General features: G+C 36.2%; 1 protein-coding gene and 1 pseudogene across 1 annotated transcript in view; both read left to right on the top strand.

Annotated features, from left to right (window-relative positions):
* The first annotated feature begins 5,125 nt into the window (after positions 1–5,125).
* LOC120591819 (nuclear envelope pore membrane protein POM 121C-like) overlaps positions 5,126–25,768 on the top strand; it is a 30,967-nt gene continuing 10,324 nt past the window's right edge. Inside the window, exons 1-5 of the mRNA XM_039849546.1 lie at positions 5,126–5,709; positions 6,625–6,840; positions 7,167–7,325; positions 9,127–9,207; positions 11,377–11,548. Coding sequence (XP_039705480.1) covers positions 5,156–5,709; positions 6,625–6,840; positions 7,167–7,325; positions 9,127–9,207; positions 11,377–11,548 — 1,182 coding nt within the window. The 5' untranslated portion in view covers positions 5,126–5,155. The remainder of the gene's footprint in view (positions 5,710–6,624; positions 6,841–7,166; positions 7,326–9,126; positions 9,208–11,376; positions 11,549–25,768) is intronic.
* On the top strand, positions 20,350–20,468 carry LOC120592052 (uncharacterized; annotated as a pseudogene).

Below are 25,768 nucleotides of genomic sequence, written 5' to 3'. Positions count from 1 at the left end.
TCTATATTGTGTCTGTTTTTGATCAGTTTGTTTTTTGTTCCTTAGATTCCGCATATAAAAATCATTATTTTCTCTGACTGATTTCACTCGGCATAATAACATCTAGGTCTATTCATGTCATTGCAAGTGGTAGGATTTCATTTTTATAATGGCTGAGTAATATTCTATTGTATATATGAACCATAACTTCTTTATCCAGTCATCTGTTGATGGGCATTAAGGTTGCTTCCACATCTTGGCTATTGTTAATTGTGCTGCCATGAACATGGGGGTGCATAGATCTTTACGAATTATTGTTTTGCTTTTCTTTGGATAAATACCCAGGAGTGCCATTGCTGGGTCCAAAGGTATATCCATTTTTAGTTTTTTGAGAAACTTCCAGACTGGTTTCCATAGTGGCTGTACCAATTCACAGTCCCACCAAAAGTGTATGAGGGTTCCCTTTTCGCCATATCCTCACCAACACTTGTTGTTCTTTGATTTATTGATGATAGCAATTCTGACAGGTGTGAGGTGATATCTCATTGTGGTTTTAATTTGCATTTCTCTGATGATTAGTGACCGTGAGCATCTTTTCATATGTCTATTGGCAATCTGTATTTAATCTTTGGAGAAATATCTGTCCAGGTCTTCTGCCCATTTTTTAATTGGATTGTTTGTTTTTTGTTGGTGAGTTGTATGAGTTCTTTATATATTTTGGATATTAATTCATTTTAAATGTAGGTTTTACATCTATACATTTCCTTCTGAGCACTGCCCTCATAGCATCCCATAAGTTTAGTTGTCTTTTCATTTGAATTTGTAAGTATACTTGACCTAATACATCACACAGTTTAAATTTGTATATAACTTTTATTCGCCCTCTACATACACAGATTCTCAACTGCAAATTGAAAATAGAAGTGACTCTTAAAAGACACAGATTTGAACTGTGTGGGTCCACTTATATACGGATTTTAAAATTTAATTTCTACTGCTCTTTAAGTTCACTGACTTTATTTTGCTGTCTCCAATCTGCTGTTAAGTATTGAATTTTTCAATTATTTTACTTTTTAGTTTTAGCGTGTTTGTTTCTAACTTATAATTACCATTTCTGTGTAGAGATTCCTTATCTGTTCATTCAGTGAGACCATGTTTTCCTGTATTCTTCGGACATATCTAAAATCTTGGTTGGCTAAGTCTAACATTTGGACTATTTGGGTCCATTTCTATATGTTGCTTTTTTTCTTGACTATAGATCACATTTTCTTGTTTCTTTGTGTGTGTGTATATGTCTAAATGACTTTTTATTGAATATCGTTCACTGTGAACAATACTGTAGAGTCTGTTATATCTTCATGAAGTATATGGATCCTTATTTTAACAGGCAATGTAATTACTGGCTAATGACCTTACACTTATTTAGGCTTGGTTTTGTTTTGTTTCTACAGCTCAGTGGAGAGTCTAAAATGTTTCTCAAGCATGACTTCATAAGGCTCAAGCTTCAAATTCTTTTCCTGTGAATCTTGTCATGGTTTGCTTTTAGGCTTAATTAGGACAGAACTGGAGTAGGTCTTACTCTAAACTATGGTCCTTACACCAAATTATAACCTTTCTGCTGTTTTCAGCTGGATGCCAAGGATATTAAAGATGTGTTTACAAGAACTCCCCTGGCAGTGCTGTTATCTCAGGACTGCTCTAACTCTAGTATCTCTGTTCTGATCTTAAATCCGTATGATACCTGCTTTCTGGTCAGCCTCAGGTAATCTCTGTGTATTTACAGCCTCACTGTATTATTCAAGGTTCTCCAGAGAAACAGAGCCAATAGGATGGAGATACAAGCGCGCGCGCGCACACACACACACACACACATCCCTATATTATTATTATTAATTATTATTATTATTATTATTATTATTATTATTAGAAATTGGCTCATGCACTTGTGGAGGCTGAGAAGTCCCAAGATCTGTAGTCAGGAAGCTGGAGACCTAGGAGAGCCAATAGTGTAATTCCAGTCCAAGGCCGAAGGCTTAAAAAGCAGAAGAGCCAGTAGTGTGAGTATCCGTCCAAATCTGAAAGCAATAGAAGACCAATGTCCTAGCTCACAGACAACCAGGCAGAAAGAATTCTTACTCAGCCTTTTTGTTCTATTCAGGCCTTCAACAGATTAGTTGAGGCCTACCCACTGTGGAAAGGGCAGTCTTCTTTACTGAGTCTACCAATACCAATGTTAATCTCATCCAGAAACACTCTCATAGACATACTCCAAGATAATGTTTAACTAAATATCTGGGCACCCCATGGCCCAGTCAAGTTGAGGCATAAAATGAACCATCATACCATCCTTCAGCTACAGATCTGTGGGGTACTCACACATAGACTTTTGGAACACCCTGTCTGCATGACACCCCTCATTTCCCTTGATCTGCCCAATGATTTCCAGCCATTTCAGCTGTCTTGAAGTCTGATCTCTGCCTCCTCAGCCTAATGTGATCACCCTACTCTACTCAGACTCTAGGTCTCTGCCCTAATTGAGAACTTGTCCTCAGGTAGAGGGTCTAGGTGATTTGGGGGCTCACCTCATGAGTTACCTTTCAGGGATCAGTCTTGTGCTTCCTGTTTTCCTCTGCCTAAAAGTAGTTCAAAAATTCATAAATTTTGTCCATTTTTATAGTTGTTTGTGGTAGAAGGACTAGTCTGGTATCACTTAATCATGGCTAGAAAGGTTAGTTTTCATCCACTTTTAGAGTATTTTATTATATGAATTATAACAGTATTCATCCATTCTTGTGTTGGTAGACATTATTTAGGTGTGTTTAAATTATCAGTCATACAAATGATGCTGTAAGGACTAACTCTGTACCCAGACATGGAATTGCAGTGTTATACATATTTATTCAGACTTATTAGATACTGCCAAATTACTCTCCAGATTATACTGTTCCAGAAACAGCATATGAGTTCCATTTGTTCCATGTCCTTGCCAAAATTTGATATGTTGAACTATTAAATTTTTCTGCTTGTGCAAGTGAATGCAAAATGATATCTTGTTAATGCAGTAAACCTTTCCCAGATTACTAGTGAGGTTAAACATACATATGTATGTGTATGTGCATATATATACACATATATATGTATATATTTACACATGTACATATTTAGTATTGGCTATTTGAGTTTCCTAGTCAGTAAAATGCATTTTTATATCACTTGTCCTTTTTTTACAGTTGGGTCAGCTTTTTGTTATTGATTCTTAGGAATTCCTTATAAATTCTAGTTACTATTCTTTTTCGGTTATGTGAGTTAGAATTGTTCTTTTCCAATCTTGGCTTGTATTTTAGCTGCCTATGTTGTTTTTCCATATAGAAATATTAAATTTTAATGTAGTCATTTATCTATATTTTACTGAATGATTTATGCTTTTTTGTGTCCATTTCTTTGACCTCTAAACACAGGGGTGCCCCAGGGCTCAGGCCTAGGAAGTCTCTACATTAATTCCCAAGTAATCGTACGTAAGTCTCATGGCATCTGTACACTGATGGCTTTTACATCTAGCTCCTCTGAACTCCAGTAATACATGATAATTCAAAGGATCTTAACTGAGTTAGAGCTTTATTCCTCCTTTATTATCCAAGTTTCTTGAATGGGATGTCTGCAGTCACTGCCTCCATTTCCTCATCTTCCATTCACTGTTTAACCTATTGCAGCTTTGGCTTTTGTCTCACTGATACTGATGATTTTTTTCTTCAGCAACACAGCCCATCCCCCTTTCTTTTCAAATGAAGACTTATGTGAAATGTCACAATACATTAAACAGATAGATGGCGGAATTGCCCTGGCAATGAGTAGGAGAAGAGAATTGCTTGCTTTTTTTATCTTTCCATGTTGCTCCAGAGACATCTTTACTGAGCTCTGCCTATCTTTCCAATCTACCTATTTCCCCAAACATCCTAATCTACAGACATATTGGACTATTTGGAGACTCTTGTATCATACTCTTTCCCATTTCTTTGCAGCTGCTGCACAATGCTCCTTCATCTGCCTGAGTCAGCTTTCACCACTTCTCCTCAGCTCAAGTACGACCTCTCAGCCCATCTTTCCCTTTATCATTTCTTCTCATTTTGTGCCTCTACTATCACACTTACTACAATGAATTGTAAGTTTCCATTAATATATTTCTTCCCTATTAAACTGTGGCCTTCTAGAAATCAGAGAACCTGCCTTTCCTTCATTAGTGTCTTTAATGTTTATCAATAATGGAATGACTAATTCAACGAATGAATGGCCAAGGAAGCTAAGCTAGGACAAGGTCTGAATTGGCAGACCAACTTTGTTTTTTTAAAAGTTTTATTAACATACAGTTCACAGGGTTGTGAAGCAATCAGCATAATCTAATTCTAAAACATTTTTGTTCCCCAATAGGAAACTACCCTTAAGCTGTTGCTCTCCATTTCCCAATCCCCAACACACTCCCCAGCCCTACACAACTATTAATCTTCTTTCTCAGACCAGCAAATTTAACACAGGAAAATTGGTCACAAATCATCAGTCGATTCTGGACCAAGATGTAGAATTTGGTAGATAATTGTCCCACTTTATCAACTGGTACTGCAGAAACTCAAACTTACATTGCAGCCCCAGGTTTCATCTGCAATTTATTAGACTGAGTGGGAATTTATTAGAACTAGATCCACATTTAACAAGTGGGGTTGGTTTGGGTTGGTTTTGCCTTCATTGTTGTTGTTTAAGTAAACCTCCTTTATCGGTCTGTACTTGGGCAGAAAACAGGGTAACTGGAAAAACCTCATAACTTCTGGTAGCAATTGTGAAAAGTGCCTGATCATCTCTTCGGGAGAGTTTAGTCCCCTAGAAGATAAGCATCACGCGAGTAGTCGCTTTATGGAGCTTTTATTTTTAACCAGATTCTTCACAGGCTCACCTCTGGATGGGTGCTGTGCAGGTGGACACGTAGGCGGCCTCAAGAATCAGAACTCGGTTTCCAGGGAGGTCGCATTTTCCGAATTGGGTAGAGTCTATCGCGTTGCCAGGCAGTAGCGATTCCCCTCGCAGTTGCGCGTCCAAGTCGCGTGCGCAGTGACGCAGCCGGCGCCCGGTGACGCAGGGCGCGGTGCACGCTGGGATATTTAAGTCTTCTCCGCGGCGCGGAGCCGCGATGTCTCCGGCGGCTGCGGCGCCCGGAGGAGGCGAGCGGCGGCGGCCGATAGCGAGCGTCAGGGACGGCCGGGGCTGGAGCGGCGGCGGGGTGACACTCCTCGGCCTGTCGCTGCTCGGCCTCGTGCTGTACCTGGTGCCGGCAGCGGCTGCGTTGGCCTGGCTGGCCGTGGGGGCTACCGCGGCCTGGTGGGGACTGAGCCGCGAGCCCCGAGGTTCTCGTGCTGTTTCCACGCTCGTTCGGAACGCGCGGCGTCAGCGAACACTGCTCGCCTCGCCTCCGGCCAAGTCGGCAGTAAACGGAAACCTTCTAGAGCCGCGGACCCTGCTCGAAGGACCCGACCCGGCTGAACTGCTCCTCATGGGCAGTTACCTGGGCAAACCCGGCCCCCCGCAGCCTGCGCCGGCTCTGGAGGCCAGAGACCTGCGGGAGAGGCCTGGCCGCCGCCCGCCCCCCCGCACCGCGCCGCCGGCTCACTCGGCTCATCGCGTTCACCACGTTCACCCCTCTCTCCCCACTTCTCTTCTCCGACCCTCCAGGAGGCCTTCCCACAGGTAAGATATGCAGATATTTACCAGACAGTCCTCTCTCTATTGACTAGCTTTGAATTGAGGACTTGACTTTTAAATTCCATTTACTTTTTCATTAAGTCCAAAGTGGATTCTGTGTTGTTTTGTCCTCTTCAGACACGTTGGTGCATGTCAGACGTCTCCTCTGCCCCCTTTAATCGTTAGAATAAGATGTGGCCACAGCTATTCCCTACCTTTCAATTCTTAAAGCTATTTGAGTTTTAGTACAGCATAGATTTAGCAGAATACTTGTTAACACTATCTTTCTGATGAAAATATCACTTATTTTTCGAGTGCAGTTACATAGCATGTTTTATTTTTTTCTTTGGACTTGTAAGAGATTTCATCAGCTGAGTTCAAAGAGGTGTTCCCAGGAAACACTTCTTTCCTTTGGTGGAACTTGATTAGTAAAGATGATCAGATTAAAGAGACATTTTCATTTAGTCCCAATAGCAGACAAAATACAAAAATTTGGTGAAAATATAGGTTCTTGATAAGTACATTTAGTTGGGAAAATGAACATTTAAGTTAAAAATGTTTGACTTTTGGTGTATATCACTGATGACTTAGCATAAGAGATCGAAGGGTTCTTGAAAAGTTCCTCCCTGCGTGTCCTAATGCACACTTTTCCACCATTGTAGTTTTTCTTGTGTGGGCAAGGTTTTCAGTTTCCCTTTCAAATTTTTGAAGTCCACTGTAGGGACAGCTGTTATGCAGCTGCCACTTTCTGCCCTTAAATGGAGTGGATATAAGTTGCCATAAAAATATTGTGTTCTGTGTTTCCTAGAGATTTAAGCTCTCTGGGAAATGGCTGAACCCACATGATTCTTTAGTCAGTTAAATTTTCAGACGTTCTTTTAAGCTTTTTTGGTTCCATAACATGGCTCTCATTCTCCACAGGGATTGTGGGACTGTATCAGATCGGTTTCTAATAACACCTCGAAGACGATATCCAATCCAGCAGGCCCAGTATTCCTTTCTGGGGGTACTTCCCACAGTGTGCTGGAATGGTTATCACAAGAAGACGGTGCTATCTCCTCGTAATTCCAAAATGGTGTGCAGCCCAGTAACAGTGAGGATTGCTCCTCCCGATAGCAAATTGACTCGTTTTCCAGCGTGAGTACTATTGGAAGAATAGACTCTTTTTTGTTTCCACTTTATTTTTCTATGATCGTTCCTTTGACAAGACAACTATAAAACAAACAAAAAGAAAGTACTTGCTTATTTAAATGAGAAATCCCAAATGTAGTCATTGAACCGTGGTTTTGTTTTTTGTTTGTTTTGCCTTAAACTGTAGCTTTTATTGCTAAGGACATTTTCTGTGAATGCAAAAATTACACTTTTGCTCGTTGGTTAGCTTCTGATTTTCAGTGACTGAAGTCTGTGTTGTGTAATATGGTAATTAAAATATCTTAATGCCAGACTCTTGTCTTTCATTGCAGATCAGAGCAGTTAATCAGCTCAGCACTGTCCTCACCATCAAGTAATGCTCCGGACCCATGTGCAAAGGAGACTGTACTGAGTGCCCTCAAAGAGAGGAAGAAAAGAACAGCGGAGGAAGAAGAACAAATATTTACTGATGGCCAGGAAAATAAAAGAAGGTAACAGGCCCAGCAGAGTACTAAAAAAGCTTCCCACATGGACTCTTGTGACTTATTGAAATACAGATTACTCCCAAAAAGATGAAGAGGCCAGCTCTAGTTTGCGAGCTTTAGTAGGTCCCCTTTTTTAGCTTTCATGGAAGAGTTTGGTAACAAGAGCTTTACTGCTATTCATTTCAGGTTAAGGCACGGGTTAGATAAATGTTATAATTTACCTTTTTTCATGAGTACTAGAGCTAAGCCAACGACCATTAGTCATGTTAGCCTCATACCTTTGATACAAGTGTGTTAGATTCTGTTTTTGAGAGAGAATACTCAGCTTTCCCTCACAATCTAGTGGTATTCAATTATTTTGGTAACAACCAGTTTAAATATCACAATTGTGCTGAAGGGATGCTTGGTTAAGAAAAATGAAGACTAGAATATGGTAGGTTTATCAGTAATGAGAGTAAAGCCAATTTCATTAATTGGTTTTCAATAACTTAATGAAAATGAAGTAAGAAGCATGAAAAGAGAGCAGGTTGAAGTCACTAATTAGAGTGCAGAATTGTGTGTGGCTTTCTAAGGAATCAGTTAAGGATTCCATTCATTTTTAATACAGCAAATTGAGCAGCCACAATATGCCAGAGCCTATTCTAGGTTCTGTGGATAGAGCATTGAGTAAATCAAAGTCCGCATGGGATTTGTTTGAGGGAAAGAGACAAAAAGCAGGTAGGGGATAACTAAACAAGGTAATTATAGATTATAGATTGTAAGCATATAAAGACATAAACAGGGTGTTATAACAGAGGGTATTGAGAAGGAGACTTCTTTATATAAGGTAGTCAAGGAAGCACTCTATGAGGAGACAGTGAACCCCACATTTGAAAAATATAATCGTCCCAATTGCTTAGAGCAGATTGTTCATATCCCACAGTTTCACGGTTGGCCATCTTTCATACTGTAGATAACAAAATTAAGTGGGAAAATATTAATCAGTGTGAGTATATTTATGTAACAGGAGAATCACGTAATGATTACTAGAGACATGATTTACAAGGGAGCAGTTTGAGCTAACATCAGCTAGTTAAGTAGGAGTGGTAGGAAGCCGGGAGTGTGGAAGTGAGAGAGAACTATTCTTATGGTCCAGATAGGTTTTTCATGTTCTCCAGGGTGGTAATGTTTACTTGACCCTAGTGAGCCTATAACTGAAGATTCTGTATTTTAACAATAATTGGAATAAGCAGTGATTAATAATCACACATAGGCCCTTCTTACATGTGAGATGTGTAGAGTTTTTCCTAACAGACCTGCCATATAAACCACTAGATCACTGTGGGATGTATGGATTGGTCCCTAAATTATTTTTTTGTTTTTAGCTTGTGGATGGTAGGGTGTTAAATTTGTGACTGTAATAATTAATACTCCTGAATCATTTGAAAAGTCTTAAAGTAGAATAAACCTTAAGTTAACCTCTTCTATAGGTTCTTGGAAACTGTAATGACATAAAATGAAACTAAGTTTCTGATAAGCTAATTGATATAAACAGGAGTTAAGGTCCTATGGCATCTCATCAATGTTATAATGAAACGACACTGAACAAAATGATATTCGAAGATCCATATTTTCATATTTTCCTTATTGCCAGGACAATCTTAGAATAATTTTTTCTTTTGGAATCTTTGGGGTTTGAAGCAACCTTTTTCTTGTCCAACGTAGAACCTATGTTCCATAGAAATAGTATATAGTTCTAGGAATATGAGAATACATTTTAAGAAAAAAAGTCATTTCATTTAATTGAGAGTTTTTTGATTTATCACAGGCGCCATGATAGCAGCGGGAGTGGACATTCAGCCTTTGAGCCCCTGGTGGCCAATGGAGTCCCTGCTTCTTTTGTGCCTAAGTAAGTGAGCTATAGCTGGTTGAGATATACACTATTTAGAAAAAGAGTATTGTCAGTTTCTGTTCTATAGATTTTCCTCTTTGCTTTTTACATAGCTTTATTTGTTCAGGTTCAAACATTTGAAATCTGAGAGGAACATTTTGAGTAACTTACCACAATAACTCTCTTTTATCTAATTCCTTTTAATATTTTTTATTAATATGGGTAAAATATATTAAGGCTAAGAGGGTATGTAAATATATTTAATAACCATGTATGTAAACAGAAGGATGTTAAGGTTTATGCAATGGGTAAAATGCAACAACGTGAAATTTAAGGTAAGTGTTAAATTTCTACATTTGAATTAAAACACGTTTGAGGAAGAAAAGGACGGGAGGTAAATTGGCTCAGAAATATATGCTAAAAGACTTGGGGTAACTTATATGCTTGATTTGAGGGAGCAGTATAATTTGTCTGCCAAAAAAGCTAATGTACTCCTAGTCTGTGCTGATAGAAAAACAAAGACTAGAATGAGGTGGTTTAGTGGTATTCCTGCTTTCCTTAGTTCTGTTCAGATTGTCCATGGCGTGTTGTGTTTGATGCATTACACTATAAGAGAGGATATACATAAACTGAAATTCGTTATGAGTGAAGCAGCTAAGATGTTTAAGGGGTGGTGGTGGTGGTGGTAGTGGCTGACTGAGTTTTATAAATATATAAATACTAGCCTAGAGAAGAGAAATCTCAAGAGGAATAAAGAAAGGAGGGAGGGAAAGGTAATGGTCTCCAAAAAACCGAAGGACTATCACATGAAGAAAGAAAAACAACTTGCTCAATACAGCTCCAAATAGGATCCATGAGTGAAAGTTAGAGAAAATGTGTTTTCGTCCAATATAAAAATAAACTGGTCCAGGTATTTCACTCCAAGGAGAGAGTGAGTTGTCCACATTGCAACAGGTTGGACAACTATTCTCCAGGAAAGATATATAGGGAATTTGTTTTATTTGGAAGCTTAGGAAAAATGGTTCCTCTTAACTGATTTTTTTTAACAGCTCTATTGAGGGTTAACTAACATGTAAACTGTCTGAAGTGTACAGTTTGATAAGTTTTTACACATATGCACCTGTGAAACCATCACCACAGTCAAAATAATGACGATAACCATCACCTCCAAAAATTTTCCTCTGCCCCTTAGTAATATCTCCCTCTAATCTTGCCCCTATGTCCAGGCATTCACTAATCTGCTTTCTGTCACTGTAAATTAGTGTGCATTTTCTATAATATGATATAAGTTGAATCATACATTCAATTTTCAAAATGTTGGACTTTCCCATTATTTATACCAGGCAAAATAGACTTTTATTTAAAATAAAGGCTATAACAAGAGACAGAGAAGGACCCAGTATTCACATTTCTGGGTATTTATCTGGATAAGACCCAAACACTACTTCAAAGGGATACGTGACTATATGTTCATTGCAGCACTATTTACAATAGCCGTGATATAGAAGCAACCTGTGTGTCCATCAATAGATGAGTGGATAAAGAAGAAGTGGTACATATATACAATGGAATATTACTCAGCCATAAAAAAGAATGAAATCTTGCCATCTGCAACAACATGGATGGACCTAGAGGGTATTATGCTGAGTGGAGTAAGTCAGTCAGAGAGAGACAAATGCTGTGTAATTTCACTTGTGGAATCTAAAGAACAAGGCAGAAACGAACTCATAGATAGAACATTCTGATGGTTGCCATATGAGGGGGGAGTGGGTAAAAATGAAAAGGGATTAAGTACAAATTGATAATTACAAAATAGTCATGGGGATAGGTTGTAAAGTATAGTATAAAGGGTATAGTCAACAATATAATTGTATAGTGTCAGATGGGTACTGTGTTTATCAAGGTAGTCACTCTGTAAGATTTATAAATGTCTAATCACCACGTATACCTGAAACTAACGTAATATTGTACGCCAACTTTAATTGAAAAATTTAAAAGGTATTTTAAAAATTTGGCTTTCCCCTTCTTGATTTTGTCAGGTGTATTTAGCCAAATTGTTAACAGTAAAATTAAGAGCATTGTCCTTTCTATTACGTTTATTTGAGAAAGCTTTTGAGACCATGGATGAAGCCTTAAAAGAATGTTGACTTCAATAGCACATCTAACTGTTTTTTTCTCTTTTATTAGACCTGGGTCTCTGAAAAGAGGTCTCAATTCCCAGAGTTCAGATGACCACTTGAATAAGAGATCCCGCACCTCTTCTATGAGCTCCATGACGAGCACATACACAGGTGGCATTCCTAGCTCCAGCCGCAATGCCATTACCAGTTCTTACAGTTCTTCTCGAGGTTTCTCTCAGGTACGTTCTTATGGCGTAGGTAGAATGGGTTCCTAGCATTAATTAATTGATTAGCCAGTGTTTACTAACCACTTTCTGTCAGATATTGGGATTACCTCTATCAGAAGATACAAATCCCTTTAATGATAACTGTAGACCAATGAGACAGAATAGAAAGCCCAGAAAGTAAACCAGCTTATATCTGATACAAGACAGAGCCATAATTACAGATAAATGGACAAAGGATGAATAATTCAATAAATGGTATTAGTTGGATTGAGAAGGTAGATTGAGTCTGGATTACATTGGGTCATAAAATTATAGGCATTGTGAATTTAGTGAAAGTCTTAAAAATAAGTGTAATTCTTTTTTAGAAAGAGGACATCATATAGCTTAGGGCAGGGGTCCCCAACCCCCAGCCCTTACTGGTACTGGTCCATAGCCTGTTAGAAAATGAGCTGCACAGTAAGCAAGGGAAGCTTCATCTGTATTTGCAGCTGCTCCCCAGTGCTAGCATCACCGCCTCGCCTCCACCTCAGATCATTAGGCATTAGATTCTCATAGGAGCACCAGTCCCTGGTGCCAAAAAGGTTGGAGATGGCTGACCTAGAGCCAGCTTTGCTACCAGACTTGATTCAGATTTGGCTCTGACACTTAGTAAGCTATATGGCCTTGGGCAGGTAAATCACTTAACTCTTTCTCATCTTTGAAGGATTGTTGTAGAGAGTGAAGGTAAGGTTGGAAAAGTACCCATTAGTGCCTGTCAGTAAGTGGGTGCCCAGTTACATAGTACTATAAAAAAAAAATAAAGCATGTGGAGGAAGATTTTTGAGGGGAGAAAATTCTTGAGATATGTTAATCAATCCAGAAAGTTCTTATAGTAATATAAATCTAAGAGGGAGGTCTAAGTCAGAGCAGTTGCGGGAATGCAAAGAAGATAATAAAATCTTTACGTTGAGCACTTATTCTGTGCTAGGCACTTTACGTACATTTCCTCATTTAATTATCACAACAGGCCTATTAAGTACACCTATTATCCCAATTTTAAAAATCTTTTTATTATGTCAGATTTCAAATGTACATGCAAGGAAAGGAAATGCAAAAATGAGCTTCCATGTAGCTTCAGTAGTTAAAAGCATTTGTCAGTCCTGTTCCATCAATACCCCCATACTTTTCGGTTTTGCTTTTGTGTTTTAAAGTAAATATCAAACGTTATTTCACCTATAGAAGTACTTCAGTGCGTTTTTATGCTTTTAACATTAATAAATCACAATACTGTTATTCCTCTTAAACAAGAATAATTATTTAATATTAGTTAATATCACTCCATGTTCAAATTGCCCTTACTACCCCAAACTGTCTTCATTACAGTTACTTTGTATCTGGGGTGAAAAATCAATTCATTGCATTTGGTTCATATGTCTGTTAGGCTTTTACTCTATAATGCTACTATTTTTTCTGTGCTTTTGAAAAAACTGGATTATTTTGTTCTGTAGAATTTTCCACATTCTGGATTTAGTTCACATTGTCCTGGTGTCATTTTAACATGTACTCTGTCCTATTTTCCCTGTAAATAGGTGGTTAGATCCTGAGTCTGGATTAGATTAAAGTTTAATTATTTTGGCAGAATATTGAATAGGTAGTGCTTTGTACTTCCTGTAGCATCACTTTAGGAGCACAAGATGTCCGATTGTCTCCCTTTTGTGTTGTTAATATTGATCACTGGGTTCAGATGTTGTCTGTTACTGTCTGTTTTCATGAGTTTTTCATCTGAAGGTTTTAGTAGCCATTTATCTTTGCCTAGGTCCATTGTTTTATTAGGTTGCAAAATGATGATATTCTGTCTTTTCCTCTACATTTATTAACTGAAATTCTTTGTCAAAATATGCCCTAACTATAGGAATGACAGTGTGTAAAAAGACATTGATGCCATTGCTAATTCCAAAGGTGACGAATGAGGTTTTTGCTGCTGTTGATTATATTTAAGAAATTCTGAATTTTAATAAGCATTTTATGACCCTCAATGCATTCTAGTTATTCTTTTTGATGCACAAAATTTCCAACTTTGACCAGTGGAAGCCCTTTCACATTAGCTCTTGTATCTTTTTGTTTCGACTCCAGTTGTCTTTTGATAATAGTTTCATTGTTTTTCGTTCAGAAACTATTCCATCTTGTACATTTCCAATCCAAATTGAAGTTGGCTATTTTTTAAGTAGCCTTGGTTTTTTTCAGGCAGAAACGACATTTAGATATTATAATCTGGATTCTAGGAGAGTTAAGATAGACATATTCTTTTGAGAAAGGACTCTAAATCATTAGTTTATTTTAATATTTCAAATTCAGATTTAGGATTACAGGAATTTTTACATAATTTCTTTGGCTATATATTTTTATATATTTTTACATAAAAGTTGCTTCATAATTACTTATTGATTCATCCTAGTACACACAATTTCAAAATAACAATGTCATTATTAACATTAAGACTTATGAAATCAGCTTAAGAATTATTTGTGATTCATGTTGTCATTAGTGTATATTCCTCTATGGATACTGGAGACATAAAATCAAAATATGTGTTTTGAAGTAATGTGAATTAATTATTCTCAGTTGGTTACACCACCAACTTTGATATAAACAGTTGACTCTTGAACAACACGGGGTAGGGATGTAGAACCCCCTAGTGTCGAAAATCCCACGTAACTTTAGTTAGCCCACCACATCCACATATTCTCTATGGAAATTATACTACCTTCAATTCATGGTTGGTTGAATCCATGGATGCCAAACCCACAGATAACAAAGGGCCAACTGTACCTGTATTTATTGAAAAAAATATATATACACATATGTGCACAGTTGAAACTATAATAAGGCTGTTCAAGAATCAATTGTAAGGTTCCTTTGTTATGTTTTCATGTTTTAGGGTTTCTGTGTTTTTATGTTATATAGTTTTTTTTTATAAAGTTTGTTTTTAATTATGTACAATACTTAAATTGTTCCAAAAAACATATGATAAAACAAGATACACTCAGAGAAGTTTCCCTCTTTCCAATCTACATTATTCCCTTTCTCTCCATTTTTGTTTCTTTTTGATTATCCTGCCATTGTTTTTTTTAAAAACTATATGCACATCTGTAAACCCCCACTTTCTGACATTGAGGGTAGTAATATATATAAATTTGAGCCTTGCTTATTTTCACTTACTGTACAGTAGAGGTCAATCCAGAGTAGTATATAGAAATTCATCTTTTTTTTTTTTTTTACAACTGCATAATTACTCTTGTCCTCTATTGATAAACATTGAATTCTTTCAGTCTTCTGCTTTTACAGGTAGTGCTGCAAATAATATTTTTAATTCATAAGTTATACTTTTGCAATTATACATCTGAGATAGATTCCTAGAAGATAGATTCCCAGGTCCAGGGTTAAATGTGTGTGTACTTTTGCTAGATTTTGTTCATTTCCCTTCTTTAGAGTATGTACCATTTAACATTATCATTAGCTTTGTATGTCAGTGACCATTTCTCCACAGTCTCAACAGATTAAGTTTTTTACCAGTTTGACAGATAGTATTTAGTGTCTCTTATGAGTAAGTTTGAGCAGCTTTTCATGTATTAGAGAACTATATTCCAAATGAACTAAAGGTTTAAATGTAAAATAGAAACTATAGAGAAGTATTTGTGAAAACAAAGTTCTCACACATTGGTGGGTGTCATTTGGTACAGTTCTCTAGGGCACAGTGTGGTGGTAGTTACCAGCATTAGAAATGCACATGTCCTTTGATCCAGCCGGTTTACTTTGAGGAATTAATCTTACTCAAAGATATATACAAGGATGTTGATTTCAGCATTATTTTAATACCAGAAGCTTGGAAACAATGTATATGTACCTTTTCAGGGGACAGGTTGAATAACTAACTTACAGTATTTCTAATATGTTCCATTATATGAATATACCACAATTAAATACTGTGTAACTATTAAAAAGAATGAGGCATCTTACTAGGCATTGACCTGAGTGATGTGAAAATATATATATAAAAAAACAAGGTGCAGAACTCTGTGCAGTGTCCTCTATAATTTGCGCTGCTGGTTTCTTTCATCTTTTAATGTGCATAGAATAATTCTGACAAGATATATTAGAAATCGATAACTTATTGGGAAACTTTTTACTGTGTATTTGTTGGAATTTGTAACATGCTACAAGTATTACCTTTCCTGGTTTCAAAAATTTTTAAATAGAGTAAAATGCCCCTGTCCTGGCTATCCCAGTCTCCATCCCATCTCCATGCCTGTTATTAACATCCCTACTATGTATACAAACACAGATAATACACAGAATTTTTGGACTGTTTTACACAAATGAGATCATAGCTTATGTGCTTTTTTGCATCTTTTTACATCATTATATGTTGCATAACATTCTATGTCATGTAAGAGTATAATATGCAGAAAAATAAATATTGTAAGCGTACAGCTCCATGTAACCATCACCCATGTCAAGTAGTAAATCATTTTCAACACCCAGAAAGCCCCTCTCATACCCACTCCCGATCACTACTCTTTTTCTCTTTCTTTCCTGAATATTAGCACTATTTATATTTTTTTCTGTTTTCAAACTTTATATAAATGGGAACATAGAATGTGCTTTTTTTTGTGTTTGGCTTCTTTCACTCAATATTTTACTTGTAAGATTTATCCATGTTGTATGTTGTAGTAGGTCTTTCATTTTCATTTCTTTCTACTGTTCCATTATATGAACATACTACAATTAATTTATCTCTTCTATCATTGAATGTTCGGGTTTCCAGTTTGGAGCTATAATAATGCTGTAATGAACATTCTTGTGTAAGTCTTTTGGTGCACATATATAAAGTATGTATATGTTCAGTTTTAGTAGATGTTGACCAGGTTTTTTTAAGTGATGTTTCAATTTATATTCCTACCAGTGCAGTATGAGATTTTTTTTTTTTTGTAGTTACACATCCTCACTAATACTTGGTGTTGCCTATCTCTTTAGTTACTCGTTCCAGTGGGTGTGAAGTAATATTTCATTGTGGTTTTAATTTTGTTTACCTGGTTACTAATGAAAAAGAAATATGAACTGTTCATTGGCCATTTGTCCATCCTTTTTTTATGAAGTGTGTATTCAAGTTTCTTGGTTCTTTTCCATTAGATTTTTTCCCCCTTATTTATATAATATATAAGTTCTTTATATTTTTTAGATACAAGTTCAGAAATACTTGTGTTGCAACAAATAAGTGTCCTACTCTGGTTCACCTTTTCGATCTTTTATAGTCTTTTCACTTATGGTTCGTATATTTTGTGTACTATTTAGGAAATTTTTGCTTAAGGTCATGATGATATTCTCTTATGCTACTTTCTAGAAGCTTTATTATTTTTCCTTTCACATTTATATTTATAATCCTCCTGAAATTGACTTTTCTGTATGCGGTGAGCTAGGAGTCAAATTAGTGGTTTTCCATATAAATATCCATTTGACTTGGCAACATTTATTGAAAGGACCATCCTTTCTCTATTGCTCTGCAGCATCACCTTTGTCATAATTTAAGTGTCCATATATAAGTGGGTCCATTTCTAGATTCTGTTCTGTTCCACTGTTGTGTTTTTCTACTCTTGTGCCTGTTTTTCTACCCTGTGCTATGGTCTCTTTAAGTTTTGATACCTGGTAGAATAAGTCGTCCACTTTTCTCATTTCTCTCATTCCTCCTCAGAATTATCTTGGATCTTGGTCCTTTGCATTTCTATATTGTTTTAGAATCAACTTGTCGATTTCCAACCTCCCCCCCCCACAAAAAAAATTGCTGAGATGTTGAATGGGACGCCTTTACCTACCAATTACTTTGCAGAGAAATGACATTTTTACAATATTGAATCTTTGAATACATGAACTTGATATACCCTTCATTTATTTACATCATCTTTGATGTCTTTGTGTAGTAGTTTTACATATCTTTATTAAATTTATTCCTAGGTATATGTTTTTGATGCTGTTATAAATAGTATATTAAAATTTTTGTTGCTGATGTATTGAAATACAGATTTTTTTTTTAATTCAGAAAACTTGATTAATTCTGAATATTCGTTTATAAAATCTTTAGGATTTTCGTATATATATTATGTCTACAATAATAACAGTTTTGATCCTTTTTTCTCCCCAGTCCTTACATTGTTTATGTCTTACTGAACTTGACTAAGAACTCTAGTAGTGTTGAATAGAAGTGATAGTAAACATCCTGATCTTGTTTTTCCTAATTTCAGAGAATGTTCTTTTAACTTTTCATGTAATATATGATGTTTGATACAAGTTTTTTCTAGATATCCTTTATTGGATTAAGGAAATTCCTTTTCCAAGGTTATATTATCAAAGAACCAATTTCATATGTTTTTCTGTTTCTTTAATTTCTGCCTTTATAGATATTATATCCTCTTGTTTGATTTGCTAGGATTTCTTTCTCACTTTTTAATATGGATTCTTATATCACTGGGGTTTTTTCCCTCAGCTTTTCTCTTTTCTAATACATGCTTTTAAAGTTATTCATTTCTTGTACACTCAATTTTAGCTGCACCCTTCAGGTTTTGAAATAGAAGTATTTTTCATTTTCATTCAGTTCAAAATATTTTCTAATTTCCATTTCTTCTTTGATTCATGGGTTATTTAAAAAGATATGGCTGAATTTCCAAACAGTTGAGAATTCTCTTTTCGTTACTGGTTTTTAATTTAATTCTGCTAGGTCACAGGATATACTCATACCAATTTTTGAATGTTTTGAAATTTGCTTTATGTTCAGCTTTGAAATTTGCACATGTTTAGCTTTGTTAAGAGTTTCAACTTCACTTGAAAAGAAGTTTTATTAGGAAGTACTCAATTGTGATTTATTTTCCTTGGAGTTTGTTGTGTGGCTTTATATCTTTTGATAGTTTTGGAAAACTCTCAGTCATTATCAATTCAGATATTGTTTTGCCCTGTTTTCTCACCTTTCTGGTATTCTAGGATGTTAGAGCTTTTCATTGTGTTCCAAGTGTTTTACATTGCTTTGTCTTCCCATACTTCAGTTCTTCTCTTTCTTAATTTACTAATTTCTTTTGGCTTTGTGAAATCTGCTGTTTTTAAGCCACCCATTACATTTTTCTTAATTAAATTTATTGGGTTAACATTGGTTAGTAATATTATATAAGTTTCAGATGTACCCTTTATAATACAACATCTGTATATTGCATGTGTGCTCATCACCCATAGCATAATCTCCTTCCGTCACCATATATTTGGCTCCCTTTACCCTCTTCAGCCTTACTCCACTGCCATTCCCCTTTGGTAACCACCATACTGTTGTCTGCATATATTAGTTGGTTTTGTTTGTTTGTTGCTTTTGGTTTTATATCCCACATATAAGTGAAACCATGTGGTTCTTGTCCTTTTCTGTCTTACACATTTCACTTAATGTTATTCAGATCCACCTATGTTGTCACAAATGGCAGTATTTCATCTTTTTTATGGCCGAGTAGTATTCTACCGTATACGTGTACCACATCTTCTCTATCCCGTCATCGGTTGAAGGACGCTTAGGTTGTTTCCATGTCTTGGCTCTATTGTGAATAATGCTGCAAGGATTATAGGGGTACATATATTGTTATGAAAAAGTGCTTTCAAATTTTTTGGGTAGATTCGCAGAAGAAGGATTGCTGGGTCACATGGTAGCTCTATTCTTAATTTTTTGAGGAACCTCCATATTGTTTTCCATAGAGGCTACACCAGTTCACATTCCCATCAGCAGTGTATGAGGGTTCACTTCTCCACATCTTCTCCAACACTTGTTATTTCTTGTCTTACTGATAATAGTCATTCTAACAAGTGTGAGGTGGTATCTTGATTTGCATTTCCCTTATAGCTGGTAAAGTTGAACATCTTTTTATATATCTGTTGACTAACTGTGTCTTCCCGGGGAAAGTGTCTGTTCAGATCCTCTACCCAGTTTTTAATTGGATTAGTTTTTTTCGTTGTTCAGTTGTGTGGGTTCTTTATATGTTTTAGATATTAGCCCCTTATTGGAGGTTTCATTCGCAAATATTTTCTCTCATTCGGTTGGTTGCCCTTGTGTTTTGTCAATGGTTTCTTTTGCTGTGCAGAAGCTTTTTAGTTTGATGTAGTCCCATTCATTTATTTTTGCTTACACTTCCCTTGCATTTGGAGTAAAGTTCAGAAAAACCCCTTGGAGATGAAGGTTCTTAAGTTTAGTGCCTATGTGTTCTTTGTATTTTATTATTTCAGGTCTTATATTCAAGTCTTTACTCCATTTTGAGTTAATTTTTCAGTGTGATGTCATATGACAATCTAGTTTCATTCGATTACATGTGGCTTTCCAATTTTCCCAGCACCATTTATTGAAGAGGCCTTCTTTCTCCATTGTATGTTTTTGGCTCCTTTGTTAAAAATTAATCGTTTGTATATACATATGGGTTTATTTCTGGACTCTCAATTCTGTTCCATTGGTCTGTGTGTCTATTTTTCTGCCAGTACCATACCATTTTAATTATTGTAGCTTTGTAGTATAATTTGAAGTCATGGAGTGTGATACCTCCAGCTTTGTTTTTTATTTTTCTCAGAATTGCTTTGGCTATTGGGGATCTTTTGATGTTTGTTCTGTTTTTTTGAAGAATGCCATTTGAATTTTGATGGGGATTCCATTAAATCTGTATATTTCTTTAGGCAATCAACAATTAACTATGTTGATTTTTCTAATCCATGAGCATGGAATTTTTTTCCATTTCTTTGTGTCTTTAGTTTCTTTCAACAATGTCTTCTACGGCCATGCCACCCTGAACAAGCCAGATCCCGTCTGATCTTAGAAGCTAAGCAGGGTCGGGCCTGGTTAGTACTTGGATGGGAGACCACCTAGGAAGACTAGGTGCCGTAGGTATAAAAAATAAAAAATAAGGGATTGTAAACTGACAAGGTCCTTGCAATCTGTGAGGTCAACCAAAGGTTGCCTTGCCTAAAAAACAAAAAAAAAATAAAAACAGTGTCTTATAGTTTTCAGTGTATAGGTCTTTTACTTCCTTTAGTTTACTCCTAGGTATTTTATCTTTTTTGTTGCAATTGCAAATGGATTTTTTTTAAATTTCTTTTTCTGATATTTCTTTCTTAGCATATAGAAATGCAACAGATTTTTGTATGTTGATATTTTTTTATCTTTTGCTACATCAATTGACATGATCATATGAGTTTTATCCTTTATTTTGTTAATGTATATCACATTGATTTGCATATGTTGAATCATCTTTATGTATGTATGTTGAACCCCACTTGATTGTGATGTGTATCGTTTATGTATTCAGTTTGCTAGTATTTTGTTTAGAATTTTTGCGTCTGTATTCGTCGTAGATATTGGCCTGTGATTTTCTTTTTTTGTGTTGTCCTTGCTAGGTTTTGATATCAGGGTAATGTTGGCCTCATAAAATGAGTTAGGAAATAATGCCTCTTCAATTTTTTGTAAGAGTTTGAGAAGGATAGGTATTAAATTTTCTTTGAATGTTAAGTAGAATTCACTAGTGAAGCCATCTGGTCCTGCACTTTTGTTTTTTGGGAAGTTTTTTATTACTGTTTTTAACTTTCTTACTATTGATCATTCTATTTCGATTCCTAAGAAGTTGTCTATTTCTTCTAGGCTGTTGAATTTTGTATAGCCTTTCATAATATTCTTAATATAGTCTTTAGTATTTCTGTGGTGTCCATCGTAACTTCTATTGTCTTTTTGTTCTCTCTTTAATTCTACTCTAATTTTTATAATGTCCTTCCTTTTACTGACTTAGGGCTTCATTTTTCTTTTCTACTTCCTTAAGGTGTAGTTTTAGATTGTTTATTTGAGACTTTTCTTATTTATTGAGATAGGCCTGTAATGGTATAAACTTCCCTCGTGGTACTACTGTTTTTGCTGCATCCCAAAATTTTCAATATGTTGTATTGCCATTTTCACTTGTCTCTATATATCTTTTGGTCTCATTTCTTCTTTGACCTAATAGTTGTTCAGTAATGTGTTGTTTAATCTCCACATATTTATGGTTTTCCCAGCTTTCTTGTAGTTAATTTCCAGTTTCCTAGTGTTGTAGTCTGAAAGTGTGCTTGGTATGATTTCAGTCTTCTGAAATTTATTGAGACAACTTTTGTGCCCCAACATATGGTCTGTTCTTGAGAATGTTCCATATGCACTTGAAGCGAATGTATATTCTGTTGTTTTGGGATGGTAAGCTCTGTAAATATCAATTATGTCCACTTGATCTAATGTGTCATTTAAGGTCGATAGTTCCTTATTGGCGTTCCGTTTGTATGATTCTATCCATTGCAGTCAATGGGGTATTCAGGTCCACTACTGTAATTGTATTTTTGTCAACTTCTCCCTTTAGGCTTGTTATTAATTGCTTTATATGTTTTCACGCTCCCAGATTAGGTGCATATATATTGATAAATGTTATGTCTTCCTGAGAAATTATTCCCTTTATCATTATAAAATGCCCATCTTTGTCTCTTGTTACCTTTTTTTAATCTCAAAATCTATTTTGTCTGCTAAAAGTTTGGCTACACCTGCTTTTCTCTGAATGTCATTTGCTTAAGCCTCTGTTTTCGTAGATGAGATGAGTTTCCTGATGGCAACATAGTTGGGTCTTGTTTCTTAATCCATTGTACTACTCTGTGCCTTTTGATTGGTGAGTTCAGTTCATTTACATGTAGGGTGATCATTGATGTATGAGGACTTACTGTAGTCATTTTATCTTTTGTTTTCTGGTTATTCTGTATCTCCATTGATTCTTTTCCTTTGTGTTTCTGTCTGCTTTTTAGTTTGGTAGTTTTCTATGATTTTTTTACTGTTTTCCTTTTTTTTGGCGGGGGAGGGGTAGGAAGAGCGGGTTACATGTCTCAGCTCTAGATTTTTGTCTTGTGGTTACCATTAGGTTTATGTAAACAAAGTTTCAGAATAGTCCTTTTTTATTTTGGTTGCATCTTATCTTCATTCATTGTGGAAGTTCAGTTATTTTCTCCTTCCTCTTTTATGTTTTTGTTGTCACAATAACCCTTTTTATGCTTTCATTCAATTCCAAATTGCAGAAGTTACTCTTCTTTTTAATGCTTTTTCCCTCCTTAACCTTTGTTATAATACCCTAATATGAACAAGAGTTTCCATTTCCTGCTTCTATTTACTATGGAAATGTTCTGTGTTCCCTGAGGAGGTGGGCATCCCCTCTGTGACCAGGTCACCTTGGTCTCAGGGTATTACCTCCAGTGGTGGGATGTGGCAAGTGGTGGGTCTACGGCCCTGTGAATTCCTGGCACTGCCTCCTGTAACCAGAGGCTGTCAGCTGCTCTGTACTCTCCGAGGTGTCCCGGCTGCCATAACGGGGGTCAGGAAGGGCAGGGAGGCAGGTATGAGCATCTGTGGTTTTGTTCTCTCCCTGATAATGGCTGTATTGCATCTCTACCTTTGTCACTGGGTTTAGCCACAGTAAGCACCGGCCACTCAGTCCAGAATGCTCTTTCTGCCCGTCCAGCCCTCTGTGCTGCCATGCGAGGGTTGCTACACAACTCCTTCCCCACTACTGAGACAGCTGGGGCTGCGGTGAATGTCAGATTGCATCTGTGGCTCCTACCTCTGTCCTTCCTCCATCCTGTCTGTCTCCCTTGCTTGTTCAGTATGCCTGTCTTCATATGTCTCAGTGTGTGGATCTCTCGAATTTATTTGTGTATTGAGCAGGTGACCTTTTGTTGAATTATAGTTGTCTAACTTGTAACTTTAAGGGTTGAAACCAAGAGGTCTTCTCACTCTGCCATGATGCTTATGTCACTCTGAGGATCTGTCCATTGTATTCTTTTATTTCATTGTATTTCACTTATTCTTTTTTATAGTGACTGTTTATCTGCCAAAATTCTCTATTTTGTCATTTAAATTCTTATAATAAACAGTTATTCTAAAGTTTTGTTCAATAACTCTGGCATTTGAATTTTCCGTGGTCTCTTTCTGATGTTAGCTCTTTTTTTATTCGTTACTGATTAAATATTTTTATATACTTGATTCTTCTGTTCTTTTGTTTCTCTCTCAGATATTTGAGGAGAAATGTGACCTGAAGCTCTGAATGATAGTATCTTCTTCCAGAGAGGTTTTACTTTTGCCCCTGGCAGGCAGCTATAGTAGGAGCAGATTACCTCTGTCCAGTTGGAATTAACATGATTCTGAGTAGGTTGTCAGTTCTTAAGAAGGCTGGTTTGTTTTTGATTTGCCTTATATCCTAGTATGTAGCCTTCAGGATCCCAGCAAAAAGCCCGAAATGTTTTTTAGCGCTCCTCTTCTTTAGAAAGCACTGAATTCCAGTTTTTGTCTTTCAGGGCTAAGAGACTGCCAGAAGTTTTTTTCAGTAGCTTTTACTTTTGGAATTGGCAATCACCATGAAGGAAAAAGTAGATCTAAGTGTGGGGCTCACCTCTTGGTACCTTTTCTCTGGTCTCTACAATGTCTCACTGTCTTTGATAGCCCTTCATACTGCCATACCTTCAAAGAGATGTATTTTATATATTCTTCAGCACTTTTTACTTTTCCTCACCAGGAGGGTTGGTCTAAAACAACACAGTCAGCCATTGCTTAAAACATGGTCAGATTTTGTTCTAAAGCACCCTCACTCCTGGTGGAGCTTGTGACCTACTACAAGAAATACACTCAGTGATTCTAATAGCTGCTAACTGTTCTATTGTAAGTAGTTACCAGCCCTCACTTGATGTGTGATATTTGAATATATGAAAGTTCTCAGATGTAGGCCTTAGGAAGGGGAGATTAAAGTAACATAGAAGTTATTTATGTTGAAGCTTTATTTATGTTGAAGCTTCTCTTTGAAAGAAATGTGTACTGAAGTAGTAAATATCCCCAGTAATCAATATAGATCTGGTGCAAGTGGTAGTATAGATATTTGACTTAATTGTGTTTTTCCAGAGGAACACTTGTAAATACTCAAATCTCAGCTACCAAAACTAGAAGTTGTAGCTTTGATATTATAAAATCATTACAAATGTTAGGCTAGTACCAGGTATAAAAAGTAAACTGCTCTACCTCTTTGTGCATGACATTGATACCTCCATGCGCCTTACAAGACTTGTCATTTTCCATAGTAGGCTGTTTACCCTGGCCTTCAAAAGTTCATACCCCCAGCTTGCATTTCTAATACCCAGTCCCTTATTCTTTTATTTATAGTTTATATTTAAGCCAAACCAGAATATTATCTCCTAAGAGCACCTAGTATATCCCTACTTCCTTCCCTTCCCTTCTGTTCTCCATCTGGAATGAAGCGTCCATCCCACTGTAAACCTATAAAGGTTTGTCTTTCTTGAAGTGTTTATCAAATTATGGAGCATCTCACATGTCACCTTTATCTTCTATTGACAACTAACCAAACAGCATAATCTCTTTCTTCTTCCCTTTTTAGAGACCTGTTTTATCTTTTGGCTATTAGAGTCAATTTATGTACCAACCTCTTCCAGATTATAAATTTCTTTCTTTCTGTCTTTCCGTCCGTCCGTCCTTCCTTCCTTCCTCCCTCCCTTTCTTTCCTTTCTTTACACCTACAGCACATGGTTATTCCTAAGTGGTCTCCCATAAATTACTTGATAGGAATAGTCTTGCTTATTTTTATTTTTACATTCTTTGTAAAGTATAAAGGTATATGAAGTAGAACTCAGCAAATAAAAATTGAATTGAAGTGCAGAACTAAATTGACTGCCAGATACATAGATTATTTCTTTTTCTGACTTGCCTTGTAATTTTTTTGCCCACTTTTCGTTTGACATGTTCATTATATTTATATGAAGTTGCATGTTTTCCATTTTGACATGTTAAGGATATTAACTCTTAACACTTTAATTGAAAATATTTGCTTTTTGTTCTATTTATGGTTTTTGTTTTGTTCATTTGTTTCCTGCCCACATAAACTTTATTTCTATTTTATGGAAACATTAGTATGGTTGAAAATTCAAATGGTGCAAAGGATATATAGTAAAGTCTCCTTCCCACATGGCAATATTTTTATATAGAGAGGTTCTTAGTTTTTATGTAACATTCTTTCAGCTTTCTTTTGTTTCTAACATAGTCTTTTCCCTACTCCATATTATTTAACAACTCATCTATTTTTTTATAGTTCTTTTGTTTCACTTTTTACATGTAAAAGGTTATTACATCTAGATTGT

Source organism: Pteropus medius, unplaced genomic scaffold, assembly GCF_902729225.1.
Source record: "Pteropus medius unplaced genomic scaffold, Ma_sr-lr_union100, whole genome shotgun sequence".
NCBI classification, from domain to species: Eukaryota; Metazoa; Chordata; class Mammalia; order Chiroptera; family Pteropodidae; genus Pteropus; species Pteropus medius.
The sequence above is the reverse complement of the archived record's forward strand: the minus strand, read 5'-3'. Positions and strand labels throughout refer to the sequence as shown.